The 22,614-nt window shown below is 52.1% G+C and overlaps 1 protein-coding gene across 3 annotated transcripts; it reads right to left on the bottom strand.

Annotated features, from left to right (window-relative positions):
- Positions 1-119: 119 nt before the first annotated feature.
- On the bottom strand, positions 120-8,489 carry PKLR (pyruvate kinase L/R). Of its 3 annotated transcripts, none has more exons than XM_055324397.1 (11): positions 8,386-8,489; positions 7,748-7,930; positions 5,167-5,258; positions 4,930-5,061; positions 4,610-4,796; positions 4,056-4,326; positions 3,805-3,955; positions 3,353-3,505; positions 3,092-3,258; positions 1,981-2,162; positions 122-1,379 (listed from the first exon to the last, which is right to left on the bottom strand). In XM_055324397.1, exons 1-11 carry the CDS (start codon positions 8,390-8,392, stop codon positions 1,273-1,275), a joined length of 1,632 nt encoding a protein of 543 aa, XP_055180372.1. In that variant the 5' UTR covers positions 8,393-8,489; the 3' UTR covers positions 122-1,272. The 3 variants fall into 3 exon arrangements, with proteins under 3 accessions (XP_055180374.1, XP_055180372.1, XP_055180373.1); XM_055324398.1 differs by lacking the exon at positions 8,386-8,489 and adding an exon at positions 8,047-8,224; XM_055324399.1 differs by lacking the exon at positions 3,353-3,505 and having other exon boundaries at positions 120-1,379.
- Positions 8,490-22,614: the final 14,125 nt, after the last annotated feature.

The following is a 22,614-nucleotide window of genomic DNA, read 5'->3' as shown; positions in this document are numbered from 1 at the left end:
AAGAGCCGGAATCCTTAGGTGACACTTTGCTTCCCTTCCTCCCACCCATCCTTTCTTGTTTATTCTTATTATTCAACCATATAATAATTGTATTTAATCATTTGCTAGTTTTATTTACTATGAATTCATTTTATTCAGCCATTCCTTTGTCCATCTGTCTCCACATCTCCTCATAGGGAGAGAGGAAGGAGCAAGGCCTCCCTGCTGGTGCCTGTGCTCCTTGCTCAGCTCCACTGGCAGGCAGCAGTGCTGCGGAGCCCTCAGCCTACCTGGGGAGGTCTACCTGGTGAGTCGCAGGAAGGGCTACCCACGTGGGGAGGAGGACTCTTGCTACTTGTCAGGGTTTTGTTCCTACGGAGTTTACTATTGGTGCAAGAGTAAGGGGAGGACCCTAGGTATCCAGACCTGGGGAAGGGTAGGCTAGCCAGTACCTCTGCCTTCTCACCCCGTTCTCCTCCTGCACCTGCTCTACAGTATCAGAGAATGTTGCCAGGACCCTAAACCTTTCCTCTTGACTGAAAAGTCCTGGGCTTCATAATTGCTTCCAAACAGCCAGGTTTAAAAGGAAACTAGAGCTACCCATTTTGCCTCCTGGTTTGGGTGGGGGCACAGAGGGCATGAAAGAGTTCCTGGGTGCAGGAGGAGGCAGCTGGCATCTGACCCAACAGGGTGTGAGGGACACATAAGAGCAGCCAGGGAGAGGCCTGCAAGCCCCACAGAGCTTGTGAAGATAGTGACAAGATGAGCCCACCCAGCTCTCAATGCTCCCCACACCTGTCTACCCTCAATTCCCCGAAAGGATGGTACTTTGAGGTCACCGGCAATCACAGTGAAGGAAGCCATGACACTGTCCTCAGGAGATGCCCGACCATCACGAGGGCTGCATTGGAAGGACCAGACTGCATGGACAGGAAACGTAATCTACATAGTGACTTTGTGGAGATGCCCTGTCCCTCTGTCCCCCACCCCCATCCCGGGTATATTGAAGCCTAGGGGGATAGAATTAACCAGTTAAGCTAGGATTAAGGGCTCAGAGCATCTTAGGGCCCAGCTGAGAGCATTGAGTGCAGGGAATGTAGGATTGGTACTTGCCAGATGGTCAGTGCTTAACTGGACACAGACTTTGGGGTCCTGCGTGAAATGGAGAAGGGAAGGGGCACCCTAGAATGGGACTAGATGGCAGATGTGGCCTCAGCAGGGAGGACTGCAAGGGAGACCTTGGGGTCTGGGGCATGGGATCCAGGTTGGGCTGGGTCAGTGGGGTGTGGCATCTCAGGATATGCTGAGCACTCGCATGATATTGGTATAGCCAGAGCCAGGTCGCCAGCCTGTCACCACAATCACCAGGTCCCCCACACGGAGGAAGCCACGGAGCTTTCCTGGGGGGAGAGGGTGGGGGAAAGAAGATGACAATCAACCACAGGGCTGCAGGCCAGCCCTATAAGGAGAACTAGCCACAACCCTCCATCTGTTCCAGTCTGTCCTGAAGGTGCCTTGGGCAAACTGTACAGTGTGTGCCATAGATGGCCACATAGGGAATGTGACTGCTGCAGTCTGTTAGAGCTGCAGGGGTGTCCATGGGGTGGCAGGGGCCTTGTGACTACGTAGCAAGGCTGTCCACCTGTATTGCTATGCTGAAGGGAAGGAGGGGTGGGGTATGATCACAGTCAGTTGTAAATTAGATTTTAGTTCCAGCTGGTGGGGGTGGGGGGACTGGGTCCCCCTTGTCCTCTCACCTCTTACTCCTTATGTCCCATCCAGCTCTGGCCACCTGGTGTAGGCAGCAGCTAGGCTGAAGTCTCTCCCACTGCCCTCCTCCTATGTCCCCCTGCCCCTGGAGGCCACAATATCTCCATGTCTTAGTGAACATCACAGAGAAAATGTGGGACCAGAGGAAAAAGGCAAGGCCCTTGGAATGGGTATGAAAGTGAGGTCAGGGGGCTGATGATACAGATCCAGGGCTGTGTGTAGGTGGCTCACCACTTTCAATGCCAAATTGGACCCGGCGATCCACATCGTCTGCCCAGATGGCCTCTGGAGGTTCACTGTAGAGCAAGGGGAAGACCCCTCGGCACAGGTGGGCCTGCCGGGCAGCCTGGGCAGAGCGGGTGACAGCAATGACTGCTGCCCGAGGCCGGTACCGAGATAGCAGCTGTGCTGAACTGAAGGAGGCAGAGAAGGTTCAGAACAGTGAAAGAGTGCTGAACCAGGAAACAAAGGTTTGGGTTCTGGTCCCAGGTGTCACAAACAAGCTGTGTGGCCCTGGGTGAATCATCATATTTCTCTGGGCCTTGTTTTTCTCACCTTGTAAAATGGGCATAAGAATGCCTGCCCTTCTTACTACACAAGGAAGATAGGAGATAATGAAGGATAGATCAGAGCAGATAATAAAAAAGCTTGGGACACCTGGGTAGCTCAGTGGTTGAGCATCTGCCTTCAGCTCAGGGCATGATCCCAGGTCTGGGGATCAAGTCCCACAACGGGCTCCCTGCAGGGAGCCTGCTTCTCCCTCTGCCTATGTCTCTACTTCTCTCTGTCTCTCATGAATTAAAAAAAAAAAAAAAAAAAAAAAAAAAAAAAAAAAAACTTGAGAAGTATAAAACCCTTCTGAGAATGTCCCTACATGTAGTAGTTAACTCACAAATGTCTTTTGTTAATTGTCACAACCCCACAAGGAAACAGAGGTCTCTACAGCCTGGGTGACTTACTCAAGAATCATAGCTGATTTCAGAGCAAAGACCTGAACTAAGTAAGGCCTTCTGGGCCCTTCTCCAATGCCTTAGCATTGCAAGGCTTTGTGGGCTCAGGGCAGGGGACTTGCCGAGGGCCCCTAGAAACCCGTGTCCTGGAAGCCAGTGTGCCCCATGATGTCACCTTCCCCTGCCAACCTCCTGGAGCTCACTGGGATGATTCCCAGTGTGCTCCAAGATCTGCCTCTCCTGCCCTCTAGCTCTTGGGTAACTAGCTACCTCTCCTCTTGCCCCAGAATGACAGTCTTCATGCCTGATAACAAGACAAAACCCAAGCCTGCAGTTCATCCCAGCCTGCCCCTGACCCAAAGCTCTGTTGGTGTTGCCAGTGTCCCCCTCACCGGCCGGTCTTGGTCAGCACGATGATGGCAGCAGCACAGCACTTGAAGGCGGCCTCCACCGCGCCTATGGCAGTGACCTCCGTGGGATCGCGGCTCAGTGGCGCTGCCCGGCGCAGCTCCTCAAACAGCTGCCGGTGGTACACAGCAGCCTCTGCCTCCCTGGCAATCTGCAAGCAGCAGGAGGTCAGGAGATGCGGGGGCACCAGAGCCTGGAAGGGGCTTGGTCTTCTGGCCCATTTGCCTAGCATTCTAAGCTCCTACCGCATGCTGCATCTTTACAGCCTCCACAGGAAATTTGCCCTTGGCGGTCTCCCCTGATAGCATGATGCAATCTGCTCCATCCAGCACAGCATTGGCTACATCACTCGTCTCTGCCCGGGTTGGCCGGGGCTTAGTGATCATGCTCTCCAGCATCTGGGGGACATCTGGGCGTCAGAGCTGTAGGGCTCACACTCTGACTGAGGACTTGCCCAAGCTACTTCTCCGCCACTCTCAGAGTGCCCAGAAAGCCAGGATCACAGTCAAACTATGTGATTCTGGTGATTCAGTTTCCTCATCCGAAAATAGGGCTCACAGAATCTCTTTCCAACTTTGTTGTTTGAGGATCAAACCCTGGACAGCAAAATATGCTATAGACCTAAGGTGTGGGTATTGACCCTCAGGTGTCCCCAACACCCAGAGAACACCCGGGGCCCTGAGGGCTCACTCCAGACCTGTGTGGCACAGACAACGGGCTTGCCCGCCAAGTTGCACCGACCAATCATCATCTTCTGGGCCAGGAAAACCTTCTCAGCAGGGATCTCGATGCCTAGGTCGCCCCGTGCCACCATGATGCCGTCACTCACCTCCAGGATTTCATCAAACCTGGGCGGTTGGGGGAGTCAGGGCTGGGAAGAGCCAGGAGATGCCAGGGAGAGGTAGGCTGGAGAAGAGGAGGGCAATGGGGGCAAAGACCAAGCCTCACTTCTTCACGCCTTCGTGGTTCTCAATTTTGCTAATGATCTTGATGGTCCGTCCTTCCGGCCCCAGAGCAGCCCGGATGGCAGCCACATCACTGGCTTTCCTCACAAAGGAGGCAAAGACGATGTCCACATTATGCTCCACCCCGAAGCGTAGGTCCTGGGCATCTTGCTCAGACAGCCCCGGCAAGTCCACCTCGGCGCCTGGCAGGTTCACGCCTTTCCGGCTGCCCAGGAGACCTCCATTCTCCACTTGGGTCTCCAGCCCCTTCTGGTCTGCGGGCATGGGAAGAGCCAGTGCAGGTGACCGGTGAGCAGGGTCAGAGTCAGGGTCTTGGGCCCCCAGAGGTCAGGAACCCAAGTCCTCCTGTCTGTCCATCCTGGGCCTGGCCTGTGCATCAGACAGGCGTAGGGGAAAGTGTGTGGAAAAAGCAGATAACCCCCCAGCCCCAGCCCGGGTTGATCCCCCGAGTCTGCACACGGGAGTCCCGGGGGCGGGGGCCGGGGAAGGGAGTGTGCCCCACGTCCCCGCCCGGCTGGGGCCCAGGCTCCTGCGCACCTATTTTCTTGACCTGCAGGGAGATGAGCCCGTCGTCTATGAAGATGCGGCCTCCCACCGGCACGACCTTGACGATATTGGGATAGTCCACCCACACGGTGTGTGCGTCCCCCAGCGTCCGGAACGCCGGGTCCACGGTCACCAGGACCCAGGTGCCCTTCACTAGCTCCACTTCGGTCTCAGGGCCCTAGGGACCAGCAGGAGGGGCCTTGAGACCCGCCTCCTGCCCTGCCCTCCCAGGTCCCGCCCCCACCCGCGACTCAGTCCCTGACAGGGTGGTGGGGGCCTAGGGAAGTCCCCGGGCGTGGTTGGCCTCTCACCCCCTTCAGGACGCCGGTCCGTATCTCCGGTCCCTTGGTGTCCAGGGCAATGGCCACGGGGCGATAGCCGAGCGGAGAAGTTGCAAAGCTCTCCACGGCCTCCCGGATGTTGGCGATGGACTGAGCGTGGTACTGGGGACCAGTGAGAGGGGATTTCAGGAGCAGGTTGCCCGGCCCCCCACCTCTCAACCCGGCAAGCTTTAGCTCCGCCAGCCTCCCCTTGGCCCCGCCCCAAACCTCATGGGAGCCGTGGGAGAAGTTGAGGCGCGCAATGTTCATCCCGGCCTTGATCATCTCCTTGAGGCGCTCCACCGAATGAGAGGCTGGCCCTGAAAGCAGAGATCTCCCTCAGATCCCACCACCTGCAGAGTCCCCTCCACCCCCATGCCACAATAGTCTGGCCACCTGACCTTTATTCTCTGATGCAACCTCTGCTCCCAGGTCAGCCAGCACCTGCTTCCCTGGGATTGGGGGTGGGGGGGGGTGGGGCACTGGGCAGTCTTGGAGAGGAGCGTCCTTAGCCCAGCTTGAGGCAACTGTGTTAACAGTGATGTAGAGTGAGTGTCCCCTGGTGCATGAGGGTTTACGGCAGGGGATAATGTGCCAGGTGAGGGCCTGTGGGGTGTCTGGGCCTTTGGAGTTGGGAGGCCTCATATTGACCACCCAGGACAGGTGCTCTCTCCCCACCCCTGCTTTGCTGGCAGGGCAGCTGGGTGACGGAGAGCCCACCGGCCAACCTCTCCGGTCCCTCCCCAAAGCCAGCTTGCACAGGGGTACTAGGCCCCTTCGTCAATGGCTGGAAGACAGATGCAGCCTTCCTGCAGCCCCCTGTGCTGTCAGTGTGTTCCTTTCTATTGGATCATTCCCATCAGCATGTAACCCTGCTGCACTTTCTTCCATCATAAAAGAAGATCTCTGGTCCCCAACCCCCTCCAACTACAGTCTTATTCCTTTGCTGCAAAACTCATTGCACGAATTTTCTGTGCTTGCTGCCTGCAGGTCTGTTCCCCCCTCCTGGTGCTCTCAGTCCAGCGGGGCACTGGCCCGCCTCTCACCAAGACCCTCTGGGTGGTAGCTAAATGTGATGGTCAGTTCTCAGGCTCATCCTGGCTGGCGGGTCGCTGGCATCTGACCCTCGTCCTTGACGCACCTTCCTCATGTGGCCTCTCCTGTTTCCTCCCACCCCACTGGCTGCTCATCTCAGCTCTGGCTTCCTTCCCTTGACACTAGACACCTCATCCTCTTCTCTGTCATCATTCCTTCTCTCCCCTGGAGGTGTCACCTAGTCTCCTGGCTTTAGATACCGTCTATACGCTGCCAACAGCTCCCATATTTCTGTCTCCAGTTCAGCCCTCTGCCCCAAACCCAGACTTGTGATTCTGATTGCCTCTGTGCATCTCAAACTCAACACAAGGCCGAACTCCAGACCTCCCCGCAAAACCTGCTCACCACAGTCTTTCCTGCTCACTTGATAAGGCATCCAACTAGTGCCTCATGCCAAAAGCCTTGGAGTCCTCTGATTCCTTTGTCAGCCGCACCCCCAGCCCATATCCAACCCATCTGGAGATCACGTCAACTCCATCTTCCAAATGCCCTCAGGGTCTGATCAAGTCTCACCACCTCCACTGCCCCCACCTGGTCTGAGCCAGAAATGTCGCAGGAGCCACTTCTGCACTTGCCCCCACCCCCAACCCCTGCAGCAGCACAGCCAGGGCCGCTCTATTACAGCATAAGTAAGAGAGAGTTCTTCTCCCCCCAGCATTCTGCAGCCCTCTTCCACTTCTCTTGAAGGAAAAGTCAACTCACACCCAAGGAATGGCTCCCAAGCCCTACATGACCCTCTTCTCCCTACAGTGTCTTCATTTTGCTACTCTTCCCCCAGATGGTTTCTAACCATTCCAGCCTCTTTGACTCTGAGCCTTTGCACTGGCTGCTCCCTTGTCCAGAACTCCTGCCCCTCCCCCCCACAAGGGCATGGCCTCCTCTCATCTCCCTCACAACCTTGTTCAGGTCTAATTTTCTTTCCTTGTTGTTTGTTTGTTTTTTGGGATTTTATTTGTTTATTTGAGAGAGAGAGAGAGAGAGAGAGAGAGAGAGAGAGCATGAGCAGGGAGAGAGGGAGAAACAGGCTCCATCCCAGGACCCAGGGATCCAGACCTGAGCCAAAGGCAGTCCCTTAACTGATGGAGCCTCCCAGGCATCCTGGATTTAATTTTCAGAACAATAGGTCCCCACCTGGGGCTACAGCCTGCCTCCTGACCTCAAGCCCCTAATGTCCCTTATATGCTCTGTTTCTTGTTTCCATAGTTTCTACTACTTCCTCACGTACGAAATGATCTATTTTTTTTTAATAAGCAACAGGGTGATTACCACTGCTGTTTTCTTTTCTTTTCTTTTTTTAAGATTTTATTTATTCATGAGAGACACACAGAGAGAGAGGCAGAGACACAGGCAGAGCAGGCTCCATGCAGGGAGCCCGACATGGGACTTGATCCCAGGTCTCCAGGATCACGCCCTGGGCTGAAGGTGGCGCTAAACCGTTGAGCCACCCGGGCTGCCCGAAATAATCTATTTCTTTTTAAGTTAGTATGTTTAGTATTTATTGTCTCGCCCAGCTAAATAGCAGGCTCCCCTAAGGGCAGCGATCTTTGTTTACCTCACCCATCTACTCCCGGGCCCAAAACCTTAGCTGCTGGACACTCAACAAGTATTTGTTAAATGAATGATGGTCAGACATGGAGAGGTCTCAGAGGAGATAGAAGGGGGAAAACATCTTGGGAAACGCTCAGGAGGTCCTGTGATGCTGGGGGCTGCTCACCGATGGTGGCAATGATGCTGGTACTGCGGGCGGCCACAGGCTCCGAGTCGATGTCCAGCAGGCACAGGTGCTCCAGGAAGGTGTCTGCCATAGCAGCTGACAGCTGCTGCTGCTGGAAGAAGGCGGTGCCCAGCTCTAGGGTCAGCTGGGCCACACTGGCCCGCCTCAGGTACCCCGCCGGTCCTGCAGGGGAAGAGGGCTGAGTGGGCTCCTGTTGCACCTGCGACCCTTCACCTCAGCACACTCTGTCCGCTTCAGGTTTCACTGAGTCCTTCTGATAAGCTGGGCGCTACACTGACCTTTCCTAGAGATGGGGTTCGCATCCAGGCCTGGCCGACTGTGGCCCAGTTCTCAACCGTCCAGCTCCCTGACCCCTTATGCCCCTGACTTTCTGCCCTTGAGCTGAAAGGGCAGCTTTGCTGGAGGGAGGGTGCTCCCTCCACCTCAGCCCTTCACCGGGTCTAGTCCAGCGGCTGCTCATTGTCCAGAATTAACCTGTCCCCTCTCCTAACCTCCTTCCAATTGGCTGGCTCCCCAACCCCTCCTCTGAGTTTCCAGAGCCTTTAATGCTTCCCTGGTCCTGGGGTCCTTGGAGCTTGACCCGGCCCAGCTCAGAGGAGCCCCACTTCCAGCCGTACCCTCCATGCCCCTGAACGCCTGCCTGTCCCCGGGGTTGGCTCCTCACTTGTCAGCCTGTCAGAGGCACAAGGCCCAGTTGGGCCGGGCGAGGGAGGACTTCTGCATGTTGGTTTAAGTGTCACCACCAGGGGCCAAAGTCCAGGCAACACGGGAGCGCCCCGTGGTTCCCAGACTGCAGGACGCCCCCCCCCCCCCCGCCTTGCCTACAGAGGCTGGGAGGGAGGCTTGGACAAGGACCCAGAACTGAACACAGGTTGTTCACAAATGAACAGAGATCCTCCACCACCGCCAAGGCCCTCTCAGCCAGCAGCAGATGTTGGGCATTTATATTGCCACTGCCCCTTCCCGATTTCCACCCCCATTCCCCCACTCCATTCAGTGGCTTCTGCTGTCTTTCCTTACCTCCTGGAGCCCCAATCAAGATGAACTTTGCTAAGTCCCTTTGGGACTTAGAGATCCTTGACCAAAGCTCCTGGGGTTGTATGTTCTCCTGACTGGACATGCTTACAAAGTGAGAGGCTGTGGGGAGAGAGAAAGAGAGGAGGACAGAATTGCTGGTCTTATCTAATGGAGCCAGAGAAAAGAACAGGGGCACACCCAGCTGACTGCCCCTGGCCCCATGCAGAGTCCCTCCCTGAGACTTGCTGGCACTCTGCCTCATCTTCTGGCGTTCCCCCTCTCTCATCCATTTTTCCCCAAGGAGTTTCCAATTTGTTCATGCTGTCATGGACCTGAATAGAGATTTTGGTGATATGGTGCCCTTTGTACTTTATTGAAGTTGGCCCTGGACAAGTCTAGGAAGGATGGGATTGATGGTGGAGACTGGAGCCTGAAGAAGGGGATGGGAGCATGCTGACAGTATGATGGGATTCTCTGGAAGGGCTCTCACAGCATCACTGTTACCATAACACTGGCTACCATTTGCTCCTTGGCCAATATTTATTGAACATCTACTCTGTGCCAGGTACTGTGGATATAATGGTGAGCAAAACAGACAAAGCCTTTGCCCTTCTATGGAATTTATAGCACCAAGAGGGGCACCCAGCTGGCTCAGTTGGAAGAGTGTGTGATTCTTGATCTCAGAGTTGTGAGTTCAAGCCCAACGTTAGGAATAGATTGCTTAAATAAAAAAAAAATGGGGTCCCTGGATAGCTCCATAGGTTAAGTGTCGGTCTTTGGCTCAGGTCATGATCCTGGGGTCCTGGGATCGAGTCCTGCATCAGGCTCCCTGCTCAGTGAGGAGTCTGCTTCTCCCTCTGCCTCTCGCTCTGCCTGATTGTGTGTGTTCTCTTGCTCTCTCTTTCAAATAAATAAATAAAATCTTAAAAATTAAAAATAAAACAAGTATCAAGAAAATGAATATACAGGGATCCCTGGGTGGCGCAGCGGTTTGGCGCCTGCCTTTGGTCCAGGGCGCGATCCTGGAGACCCGAGATCGAATCCCACGTTGGGGTCCCGGTGCATGGAGCCTGCTTCTCCCTCTGCCTGTGTCTCTGCCTCTCTCTCTCTCTCTGTATGACTATCATAAATAAATAAAAAATTTAAAAAATGAATATACAACCACAAACTTTCTTGTTTGGGTTTTTTGTTTGTTTTGTTTTGTTTGAAAGAGAAAGATAGCTCATGCTCACAACCCTGAGATAATGACCTGAGCTGAAATCAAGAGTTGGGTGCTTAACCAGCTAAGCCAGCCAGGCGCCCCTACAACCACAAACTTTGTAAGTGCTATTACGGAATTGATCAGGGTGCCAGAAATGCAAAGTTAACGGGGAGAAGAGGGAGACATGTTATTTTTAGATGAGATGGCTTGGTAAGGCCTCTTTGAAGTAGGATCATATTCAAGCTGACATTTGAAGGATAAGAAGGGACTATAGGGGACAATTCAAAGCAAGGAGTTTTCTGTGGGGTTAGAAAGAATATGTGTGGAGGCTCTGAGGAAGGAGAAGGCCCTAGCACTATAGAGAGAGAACGCTGCCCTGAGAAAGGGTGCCTAGAAGGGGCCTGGAGGGGCCTGGCACACAGGGCATGGTCCCCCTGAGACTGGAGATGAGACATAAGCAGGCACTCTGAGGGCACTGGGTTTACCCAGCAGAGGGACAGGACTCAGCAGATGCTCTAGGTCCCTCTGACTGGCAGGTAGAGATCACAGAGCAGCAGGGAGACCAGATGGTTTTTTTGTTGTTGTTGTTTAAAAGATTTTATTTATTTGAGAGAGAGAGACAGAGATAGCGTGAGAGAGAGCACGAGCAGTGGGGAGAGGGAGAAGCAGGCTCCCTGCTGAGCAGGGATCCCAATGTGGGATTCCATCCCAGGACCCCGGGATGATGACTTGAGCTGAAGGCAGATACTCAACGAACTGAGCCACCCAGGCACCCCGAGACCAGAGGTTTTAGGAGCAACCCAGGTGGGAGGTGACAGACTAGCGGCAGCAGTAAGGATGGTGAGAGGGACATAGACCTGAGGTGTCTCCGGAGGAGGACACTTGGGTGGAGGGAAAGATGTGGGGAGCAGGAGAGGGAGGCTTCCAGCCCCTACGGAGAACATTGACAGGTCTGGCTTGATGGCAGTGCTATTTACTGAGCCTAGAGGACTAACAGGTTTGTAGGGGAAACGTGCAAAGTTTCGGTTTTAGGCAGGTTATGTTCAAGATGCCAATGAATCATTAAAATCAACAGGCAGGCAGTAGAATCTGTTCACTGAGCACTTAGGGGGTGCTGGGACAGTGTTCAGCATCTCATGTGCAGCTTTTTTGTCACCATGGCAACCGGGAAAGAAGATAGAATTGATAGCCCGGTTGACAGTGAGGAGGCTGAGGCTAGCAGGGCGGGCTGGGCATTTTCTGCCTCTCCTGATCCTTTCTTTACTCTTGTCCACTCTGTCTGGGGCTGGCACACTGAAGGCCTGGCCAATGGCTTCTGCAGGGCTTGGCAGCTGGAAGGGGGCACCCATAGGAGACCAGGCAGAGGAGAGGAAGGCTGGGCATCTTCCCTCCCCTCCTTCCTGCAAGGTTGCAGGAGGTCACAGCTCCTGCCAGAGGCCTTCTGGAGATTTTCTCCCCATCCGCTGGGCCCTAAAGATGGTGCTAAACTCACTGTTACACTGTCACTAGATCTGGAGTAATGCCCCACCCTTTGTGGTTTGCAGCATGCTGTGCACATCTCAGTATATAATCCTGTTCTGAAACGTTCCTCAGTCTATCTGATCTGAGAGAGCCCTTGGTTCCTTTTTTTTTTAAAGATTTTATTTATTTGAGAGAGAGCATGAGCAAGAGAGCATGAGCGAGAGGGGAGGGCAGCAGAGGGAGAAGCAGGCTCCCCACCAAGCAGGGAACCCGACGCAGGACTCAATCCCAGGACTCCAGGATTACGACCCAAGCCAAAGGCAGAGACCCAACTGACTGAGCCCCCCAGGCGCCCGAGCCCTTAGCTCCTGAGGGAACCCTGCCTGATACACCTTGTCTGGGGTACAAATCTTGTTGGCAGCGGAGCTGGGTTTTAGAGAGTGTGATTGCAGAGGCTGAGCTGTAGCCACTAAACTCCATCCCTTCTCTCAGACTCTGGGTGGAAAAGAAAGAGGTTAGAAAGCAGGAGGGGGGAATGAGCCTGGGGTCCTTGGGTCTGTGTCTAGATCACAGAACAAGTGAAGATGGTTGAAAGATGTAACCAGAGGGAATGCAATAGACTTTGGGGGTTGCAGAATTAGGCTTTATGCTTGCAGTTGGGGAGGCACATGGGAGGTTGAAAGCTGGCCTGGGATTTTGAGTTCCCTGAAAGACTGCTGGGAGGACCAGAATCCTAGAGATCCAAGTCCCAAGTAGCTAACAGGAAGTGGGATTGGTGCCCCAAAACACCTCCTGTCCTATCCAAAAGCTCTGACCTGAAATCAGGTCAAAAGAGGAAAAGAAGTCTGGCTGACCCTGGGTGCACTAGTAGTCACACCACATGAGAGATGTTTTGTACTTTGTCCCGGGATGGGGGCAGGCCTGAGTAGGAGACCTGTGGGTGACAAAACCCCAATGGTGATGGGCCTGCAGGATCCAAGCAGAGCTGGGGTGTTGGGCTTTGCCTGATGGGAGCCATCCCCTGCAGGCCAGCATGCACACTCCCACACCGTCAGACATGCACAGAGCTGCTCACATGGCTTCACACACACTCACACGAGCTGGGATGTGTTCTGAGCACGTGTCCTGGCCATGCTGGATTCTGCTGGCGGAGACACAGGAATGCTGGCAGGGGGGGTTGGTAAAGTGTGTCAGGCCAGGTGACGGAGCTGGGTTCAGGTCGCGGCGGGGACTGGAGGGGTGGAAGTCATGGGTGACCGAGGAGGAGGTCAAGGTGCTTTCACAGAGGAGGCCACACCAGAGCTCAAGGGAGTCAGGGGCATGGACTGCCCAGGGCCGGCACACAGGCGCACATGGACGCACGAACACCCCGGGTCCACCAGGCACACACGCCCCCACCCCGCACACACAGACACAGGTTCCCATAGGTGCGCGCCAAGTGCAGCACCTGTGTCCCAGGTGGAGGCTGCCCCACCCCGCACGCAGGACGGTGGCGGTGGTGGGTCTGTGGGGGACGCTGAGAGCACCGGGCCGCCCCGCCCCCCTGTGGCCTGCTGGCTCTCGGAGCGGGAGCCTGCGCTCCTCCTCTGCTCCTGAGGTGGCCGTGCTTCCTGAGGCCTGGGGCCGTGGCTTGCGGGGTGGACGTGCACCTGGCCGCTGGCCTCCGACCTCGGGACCTGAAGATGGGCGGCGAGCCCTGCGTCTGTTTCCAATGGTTCCCTAGAGTTTGTTCAAATGTATTTACGTTTATTTGCATAGACACTTGCACAATGTACAAAACTCGGAGGTCTGGGGCGTAGATGGAGAGTTTCTCCCTTCCTGACTGCATCCCGGTTCCAGCCACTCAGGTCCCCCCAGCATTCTATTAGATTGCTGACGTTTCTGTGTCGTCTCTCAGAAATACCCCAGGTGGGTACAAACAATACAACCCCCCCTTTTAATATATAAGAACACTTATTATATATATTATATAAAATATAAGAACATTTTGTTATTATTATATTATTATTAAAGACTTTATTTACTTATTTGAGAAAGAGACAGAGAGCCAAGCAGGGGGAGGTGCAGAGGGAGAGGGACAAGCAGACTTCCCATCAGGGGTGGGAAGCCAGACCAGGGGCTCAGTCCCAAGACCTGGAAATCATAACCTGAGGTGAAGTCAGACATTTACCAGATAGAGTCACCCAGGAGCCCCCTATTTATTATTTTTTTTAGTAATCTCTGTGTCTCATGTGGGGCTCAAACTCCCAACCCAGAGATCAGGGGTCACATGCTCTGACCAGGGCGCCAGGTACCCCGCTTCCCTCATTAATGCAAGTGGTAGCAGGTGCTGGTCATTCTGTTCTGTACTCCCCCCCAGTTGCTCTAGAGCTTGGGCTCCTTGCACAGGAAGGGAGGCCTTACTTCTGCACACAGTTTGTAATGGACCCTCTGACATCCACCCGTGGGGACCTCTCACAGGGGAGGAAGCTGCCCAGAGTTGGGGCTCGGGCCTCTTTTTTTTTTTTTTTTTTTTTTTTTTAAAGATTGTGGTAAAATATACATAAGATAAAATTTACCATTTAACCATTTTTAGGGGTACAATTCAGTGGCATCGATACATTCATAATGTTGGATAACCAGCAGCACTATTTCCAAAATTGTTCTCACCAACTCAAACAGAAACTCTGTTCTCCTGAAACACTAACTCCCTATTCCCACCTCCTTCAGCCCCTGGTAACTTCTATTCCACTTTCTGTGTCTATGGATCTGCCTACGACTCTACAAACCTCCTAGAGTGTGGAATCACACAGTGTTTTTGTGACTGGCTTATTTCACTCAGCTTGCTTCCAAGGCTTTCCCCAACCTCCAACCGTAGCCTCTCTCCAAACTTCTATCCTTTTTAAGGCTGAATAACCACCATTGTCTCGGGACCACACTTTGTTTATCCCTTCATCTGTGAATGCTGACTCGGCTGTCTTCACCTTTTGGCTGCGGGGAATGGTGCTGTTGTGGACCATGTGTGGGTCCAGGGAGCCTTCTGTGAAGGCCACACTTCACTCAGCTCTTGTGAGAATATGGACAGCGGGAGAGCCTCACCCAGGGACAGGGGTCTGGGGAGGAGGGGTGAGGGTGCAAACCGTGCATAGCACACCGCATGACACCCGCCAGTGTTCCCACCGCACACAGAGTGCAGGCTGAAGGCCTTACGAGGCCCGGCTCCTTCCCAGTCCCCCAGTCCACCCCCTGCTTTTGTCCCATTAATCCAGTCATACTGGTCCCCATAATATGGGAAACAGGCAGAAAAAAATTAAATTTCCTTTCTACCTGCAGCCCATTGACAAGTCCTTGAAACAGGCAGAGTGACCTTCCTCTAGGAATTCAGCTGCCTGGATGTTAATACATTGCTGCGGGCGACAGGTAGTCTTAGCCTGACCCCAAGGACCCTGTAAGTCTACTCTAACATACAAAAATTCCTTAGAAACCTGCTTTATCTCTACCCCCTGAGATATATGTTGGCAATCATCCCCCAAGCATATGACCCACCAATGAACATCTAAAGGGTCTCATGACTGAGTTTTTATGTAACAGTAATAAATGACCTTTCCTAAAAACAGCTAGCCCCCTCAGGATACTGGAAACCCTGTATCCAAAATACCTGGGAGGCTGACATGCTCATCACAACTTGAAAGTATGTGAAAGGCCACTCCTCGTGACCTTGGTGACTCTTCGTGACCCCTGTGCAGCCCTCCTGCTCACGGTCCCATCCCCGGGCTTTAATAAAACCACCCTTTTGCATCAAACACGTCTCAAGAATTCTTTCTTCTCTGTCGGCTTCGGACCCTAACATCTTTCCTTCATCACCCATGTTTCTCCAATAAGGAAGATAAGCCCCTGCCTGAGAGAGGGCTGCTCTGATGTTCCCTCTATGTATGGAGGCTGCCCCTCCTTCTGCTAGTCAAATGGCTTACTCACTAGGTCCGCTCATTCTTTCCAGGTGCGGCCACTGCTGGGGCCTTCTGGGACCACCCGTGTAACTCAGCAGGCTTCCCCTGTGCTTTGCTGTCCTTCCCTGCTCAGTTTTTATACACTGGACTTGTTAACCATGCCCCCCACCCCCCAACCTAGAAAATCAGTTCTGGGATAAGAAGCACTTTGTCTCTATTGCCTATCAGCCTGTTCCTAGTGCCTGGTAGGGGTTCAGTGAGTCATTCTGAATGGCAGGAGGCCTGGCTCTCAGGGTGCTGGGCGGGCTCCAGCCTCTCTCTGGGGCTGCAGGCCCTCCTATCCAGTGGCCCAGCCCATGGCGGGGCTGCGCGCCACCATTTTGCGGCCAAGTCTGCCTTTCCCTTCCTTACCCGTGCTCCCACCTGTATCGCCCTCAGCTGTTTCTGTGTCTTATTAGACTTGGAGCCTCCCACTACCCACAGCTAAGGTCAGTCTGCAAACCTGCAGATCCCAAACATTTTCTTTCTTTCTTTTTTTAAAGATTTTATTTATTTGTTAATGAGAGGCATACAGAGAGAGAGAGGTAGAGACACAGGCAGAGGGAGAAGCAGGCTCCATCCTGGGAGCCCGATGTGCGACTTGATCCCAGGACTCCAGGATCATGCCCTGGGCCAAAGGCAGGCGCTGAACCGCTGAGCCACCCAGGGATCCCCCCAACATGTATTTTTAGGGGGGTAGAGATAAAGGAAATTTCTAAAGGAATTTTTATATGTTAAAGTTGACTTTGGGCAGCCCAGGTAGCTCAGCAGTTTAGCACCCCCTTCATCCCGGGGTCTAATCCTGGAGACCCGGGATTGAGTCCCACGTTGGGCTCCCTACATGGAGCTTGCTTCTCATTCTACTTGTGTCTCTGCCCCTCTCTCTGTGTGTGTGTCTCATGAATAAATAAATAAAATCTTAAAAAAAAAAGTTGACTTACAGGATCTGGGGGTCTAGCTAAGATTGCATTTTGCCCTCAGCAAAGTATGAACATTGAGGCAGTTGAGTACATAGAGGAATGTCCCTTTGCCTGTTTCAAGGACTTGTCAATGTGCTTTCCTGGGCTTGTGCTTTGTCCTCAGTCCTCGTTCACCCACCATTTTCCAAACCCACCCCCTTCTGTTGTTGCTGCCACAGACTGTGGCTTCAATGCCGTGCCTTGCACACACTGTCCCTTACACCTATGTGCCCTTCTTCATCTTCTCTCTTAGATAACATTCCTGTTTGATCACTTAGGCTTCACCTCCTCTCTGGCATCATTAGATGGGCTTCTCCAGGTAAGTTAAATTTAAGATATTCATCATAGGGGCATCTGGCTGGCTCATTCCATAGAACATGTGATGTTTGATCTTGGGGTGGTGAGTTCAAGCCCCATGTTGGACATAGAGCTTGAAACTAAACTAAACTAAAATACTCATCAGTAGCTATTATTTTTTCAATATTTTATTTATTTATTCATGACAGACACACAGAGAGAGAGAGAGAGGCAGAGTCACAGGTAGAGGGAGAAGCAGGCTCCACGCAGGGAGCCTGACGTGGACTCAATCCCGGGTCTCCAGGATCACAGCCTGGGCCGAAGGAAGGGCTAAACCGCTGGGCCATCAGGGCTGCCCCTCACCAGTAGCTATTAAAAGCTTTAAGTTCGGGCAACCTGGGTGATCCTGGAGACCTGGAATCGAGTCCCACGTCTGGCTCCCTGCATGGAGCCTGTTTCTCCTTCTGGCTGTGTCTCTGCAGCCCCCCACCCCCACCCCATCTCTCATGAATAAATAGATAAAATCTTTTTTAAAAAAAATCTAATAAATAAATAAAAAAATAAAACCATTAAGTTTGGCACCACTGAAAGTGGGGCAACCAGGCCTGTGTGTCTTCTGGCCCAGTACAATGGGAGTACATGTCTTTTTTTTTTAATTTTTTTTAAAACTTATTTATGATAGTCACAGAGAGAGGGAGAGGCAGAGACATAGGCAGAGGGAGAAGCAGGCTCCATGCACCAGGAGCCCGATGTGGGACTCGATCCCGGGTCTCCAGGATCACGCCCTGGGCCAAAGGCAGGCACCAAACCGCTGCACCACCCAGGGATCCCGGGAGTACATGTCTTGAAAGAATTCTGGTTCTCCTGGAACCTCCAACCTAACTACTGGTTCACAGGAAGTACAGGAAATAGAGGAATGAGTTAATCACTTGTGGATGCCATCAGCCAGACCCAGTACCTGGGCAATTCTAGTAGCAAAAGACTAGTTCCATCAACAACTAAATAGCATGAAAAAAGGTGGGGGAAAGAGGAGCTTTTTTTTTTTTTTTTTTTTTTTTTTGAGGAGCTGTTTGTTTAAAAATGATTTTAAGACACATACCAACCAAATGCAGTGTGTTTGCAATCCAATCCTGAATTGGATTCCGATTTGAACAAAACAATTGTGAAATACATTTTTGACACATCCCAGGAAATTTGAACACGGATTGGGTATTTGATGCTATTATGGAATTACTGTTAATTTTGTGCGTTGCATTAAAAAAAAAATTCCTTGTTGGGATGCCTGGGTGGCTCAGTGGTTGAGCATATCTGCCTTTCGCTCAGGGTGTGATTCTGGAGTCCTGGATTGAGTCCCACACTGGGCTCCTTGCATGGAGCCTGCTTTTCCCTCTGCCTATGTCTCTGCCTCTCTCTGTGTCTCTCATGAAAAAATAAAATCTTAAAAAAATATATTAAAAAAATTTCTTGTCTACCAGAGATACATCCTTTTTTTTTTTTTCAGAGATACATCCTGAAGAGTTTATAGGTATAATGATATTGATGGTGGAAACTTAATTTAAAATAATCCTGCAGGGGATCCCTGGGTGGCTCAGCGGTTTGGTGCCTGCCTTTGGCCCAGTGCGTGATCCTTAAGTCCCAGGATTGAGTCCCACGCTGGGCTCCCTGCGTGGAGCCTGCTTCTCCCTCTGCCTCTCTCTCTCTCTCTCTCTCTCTCTCTCTCTCTTTTTAAATATTTTATTTATTCATTCATGAGAGACACAGAGTGAGAGCGAGAGTGAGAGAGGCAGAGACGCAGGCAGAGGGAGAAGCAAGCTTCATGCAGGGAGCCTGACGTGGGACTCGATCTGGGGTCTCGAAGGCAGCATTAAACTGCTGAGCCACCAGGGCTGCCCTCTCTCTCTCTCCCTCTCTCTGTGTATGTGTGTGTGTGTGTGTGTGTGTGTGGTGTGTCTCATGAATAAATAAATAAATCTTTAAAAAAATCCTGCAGGGGTGCCTGTTTGGCTCAGGTCATGATCTTGGGGTCCTGGGGTCGAGCCCTGTGTTGGGCTTCCTGCTCAGCAGGGAGCTTGCTTCTCCCTCTGCCTCTGCTCCCTTGCTGGTCCTGTGCTTTCTCTGTAAATAATAAAATAAAATAAATAAAATAAAAAAAAGTAAAAAAAAGTAAAAAAAATATTCCTGCAGGAGAGGAGTATGGTGCTTGATGTGTAAGAAAAGAGGGTCATTTGACAAAATCAGATGAGCACAATGCTCCCATGTGAAAGCTGGGTGACAGTTACATGAGTGCGCTTAGGATATTTCTCTACTTGGGGCACCTGGGGGGCTCAGTCAGTTAAGCCTCTGACTCTGACCTGACTCAGGTCACCATATAGATATCATGGGATCGAGCCCTCTGTTGGGTCCGTACTCAGCAAGGAGTCTGCTTGAGATTCCCTCTCCCTCTCATTCTGCACCCCCGCCCCCTCATGTTCTCTCCCCCCTCCCAAAATAAATAAAGAAATCTTTAAAACAAAGACTATTTTGGGCAGCCCAGGTGGTTCAGCGGTTTAGCACACCTTCAGCCCAGCGTGTGGTCCTGGAGACCTGGTATCGAGTCCCACGTCAGGCTCCCTGCATGGAATCTGCTTCTCCCTCTGCCTGTGTCTTTGCCTCTCTCTCTCTCTGTGTCTCTCATGAATAAATACATAAAATCTTTATAAAATATTTCTCTACTTATCAAAATAAATTCCATATAGGTTTCTTCTTGGGGCAGACCCTGTGCCCCTGTCTCCCTCTGGAGACAACGACAAAGATGTGTTCCTGTCCTCAAGAAGTTCCAGGTGATGGGACGCCTGGGTGGCTCAGTGGTTGGGCATCTGCCTTTGGCCCAGGGGTGATCCTGGAGACCCAGGATCGAGTCCCACATCGGGCTCCTTGCATGGGGCCTGTTTCTCCCTCTGCCTGTGTTTCTGCCTCTCTCTCTCTCTCTCTCTCTCTCTCTCTGTGTGTGTGTCTCTCATGAATAAATAAATAAAATCTTAAAAAAAAAAGTTCCAGGTGATGGAGAAGACAGGTGAGAATTCAGGCCCTGTCCATGTTCAGTGATCAGGGCAGGCCTGGGGGGAACTTGGTAGCCACAGGGAGACAGAAAGCTACCTGACCCAAAGAGGGGAGTCCTCCTAGATAGAGTACAGCTCAGGTCTGGCCTCTGTAACAAGAAATGACAAAATAGGGCAGCCCGGGTGCTCAGCGGTTTAGTGCCGCCTTTGGCCCAGGGCCTGATCCTGGAGACCCGGGATCGAGTCCCACATTGGGCTTCTGCATGGAGCCTGCTTCTCCCTCTGCCTGTGTCTGCCTCTCTCTCTCTCTCTCTCTCTCTCTCTCTCTCTCTCTGTGTGTGTGTCTCTAATGGATAAATAAATAAAATCTTTGAAAAAAAAAAGAAATAACAAAATACAACAGCTCCAAGCAGACATAGTGTGAAGATATGGCTGAAAACTGACCTACTTTGTTATGGATGGAGTGCTGCTCTCATCTGTATAAGGAAAAACACCTGGCATAAACTTGTGAGATACATATCATCACTGTTCTAGGGAGGAGAAAAATGACGTTCAAACAGGTTAGGTAACCCAAGTTACACAATTAAGAAGAATTTAAGTCAGAGTTTGAACCCAGGACTGGCTGCCTGCAAAAGTGTGTTCTTCCCTTAGCACTAGAGGTTTCTTTCTTTCCAGGGACCTGGGGCAAATAGGATGCTCTGGCTTATTGCTGGGCCTAGTGCTTCCCACCAAAAGCTAGGTTGGGCATAGGAGAGCCCAGGGGCTCTCATCCTAGCCAGGCTGGTCCAGACTGTCCCACACTTGCCCTGAGTCCCACAGCAAAGGTCCCTTCTAGGCGGTTCCAGGCTGGGAATGAGGAAGCAAGAGTGTTTGAGTTCTGGCGGACACCAGCTCCCCCATATCAATCCTTTCTCCTTCTAACCCTCACCCCCCAAAACCTTGAGTTTGCAGTGAAAGTGGATTAATCACTCCTTGGATACAAGTGGATGTGAATATTTATAAAGACTTCCCCACTTTGCCACTTTGACCCTCAATTTAGCTCTGTAAGTCGGTTAGGTAGGGTGCATGTTGGTACTTTGACTCATTATAGTACACCTAGGTCACCTAAAGTATTCTGCTGTCATCATTTTGCAGCTTTGAGCCCACTCAATGGGGTCACATGGCTTGCTGAAGTTCTCCCAGTTGGGTAGTCTGGGGCCAAGGCTTGAGCCTAGGCAGCCCTGAAGCTAGGGGAGTTCCACCTCAGCTGGACAGGGAAGTTGCAGGACCCAGCCTGGAATCAGTTTCCCTTCCCAGCCAGTTTCAGTGCTCTTCTCCCTGAGAGTGAGCTACCTGGCAGCTGCACCTGATTCTCATCAGACCACACAGGACAAGCCAGGTAATATTCAATTAGCTAGAAGCTCTTCTCCTAGAATTCTCACTCACCTTAGACTCACCTTAATATAGGTATTTTCCTGAAGTGCCTTCCCCCCAGCCTCCACACACCATGTTAGCATCTTCCCCCTTCCTAAAAATGTCATTTGCTTTTTGAACTGCTTTGGGCTTTCCACCTCCACTGAGCATCTCTCATCGGCATCCTTACCCTTTGATAATCCCTCCCCTCTGCCCAGCCCAAATCACCAGCAAAATCACTGGTGGGGGAGTGGGAGGACCATGACCCATGGGGGGCCTTGATGGAGAGAGATGACCCTAGGAAGGAAGAAGTGGGCCTGGGGGAAGAACCCACAGGCTCCTTAGAGGTGAGATGTGCAGATTCACAGGCAAATGAAGTAGATTCTGGGTGTGGCTGGGTGTGATCTGGGCTTTAATTTACTGTGCATAATGAAATTTTCCGGACCTTCCCCTGGTTCTCCAGGTGAGCACATGATTCTCAGGTGTTTTTTTTTTTTTAATTGTGGTAAAATATGCATAACATAAAACTTACCATTTTAGCCACTTTTTTTCCTGATCAATATGTCTATCTTTATGCCAGTACCACATTGTTTTGATTATCCTAGCCCTGTAGTAAAATTTGAAATTGGGAAGTGCGAGTCTTGACGTTATGGGACGCCTGGGTGGCTCAGCGGTTAAGCCTCTGCCTTCCGCCCAGGGTGTGATCCTGGAGTCCCCAGATAGAGTCCCACACTGGGCTCCCTGCATGGAGCCTGCTTCTCCCTCTGCCTGTGTCTCTGCCTCTCTGTGTCTCTCATGAATAAATAAAATCTTTAGGGAGAAGCCAGCTCCAGTGTGAAAGTGGATATCCTTGCACAGTGATTTTTGTTTCTCAATGACAAAACCCATTTAGGTCCTAGGCGGTTTGGAGTTTCAGGCTTCTTTTCAGATGGGTGGAGTAACCTGGAATCGGAGGGTTGGTGGAGAGCCAACAGCGTCTCGCCGTGGTGGGGCTGGTAGGCTGTGTGTAGGGGTGAGGCGTGAGGCTTCTGGTTTTTGCTCTAGGTCTTATTTCTCCTCTCCCTCCCTTCCTTCCTTCCTAGATTTTATTTGTTCATGAGAGACACACACACAGAAAGGCAGAGACACAGGCAGAGGGAGAAGCAGGCTCCATGCAGAGAGCTCGACGCGGGACTCGCTGAGCCACCCAGGCTGCCCATCTTATCTTACTTCTTGAACGCACTTTCTGTACGTTGCCTCATGGTCTCACCTTTGTTGAACAAAGAAAGACAGTTAACGAAGGATCAGAGTTCAGTGGTTTGCCTAAATTTGAGGACTTGGCCAAGTAGCTTGATAAAGCTGGTCCTACTGGTATTTCACTAACAAGCCGCTGGGCTGCACCGGAAGCTAAAGATAATGATAATGTGGTAAAGGCGACAGCTGGGCGCTGGAGCAGGCATCCCACTTCCCGGCCTCCCAGTCCCGTTCGCACCGCCCGGGGCGTGGCCCTCCCATTGGCTGTCCGGTACAGGGCCCC

This window comes from Nyctereutes procyonoides, unplaced genomic scaffold, assembly GCF_905146905.1.
Source record: "Nyctereutes procyonoides isolate TBG_1078 unplaced genomic scaffold, NYPRO_anot_genome, whole genome shotgun sequence".
NCBI lineage: Eukaryota > Metazoa > Chordata > Mammalia > Carnivora > Canidae > Nyctereutes > Nyctereutes procyonoides.
This window is presented reverse-complemented; position numbering and strand designations above follow the sequence as displayed.

Coding starts and splice junctions, on each gene's coding strand:
- PKLR (XM_055324397.1), bottom strand. Junction 5,062..5,166: donor TCTCCCACGGCTCCCATGAG/GTTTGGGGCGGG, acceptor ACTGGTCCCCAG/TACCACGCTCAGTCCATCGC. Junction 3,506..3,804: donor CCGTTGTCTGTGCCACACAG/GTCTGGAGTGAG, acceptor GATGTCCCCCAG/ATGCTGGAGAGCATGATCAC.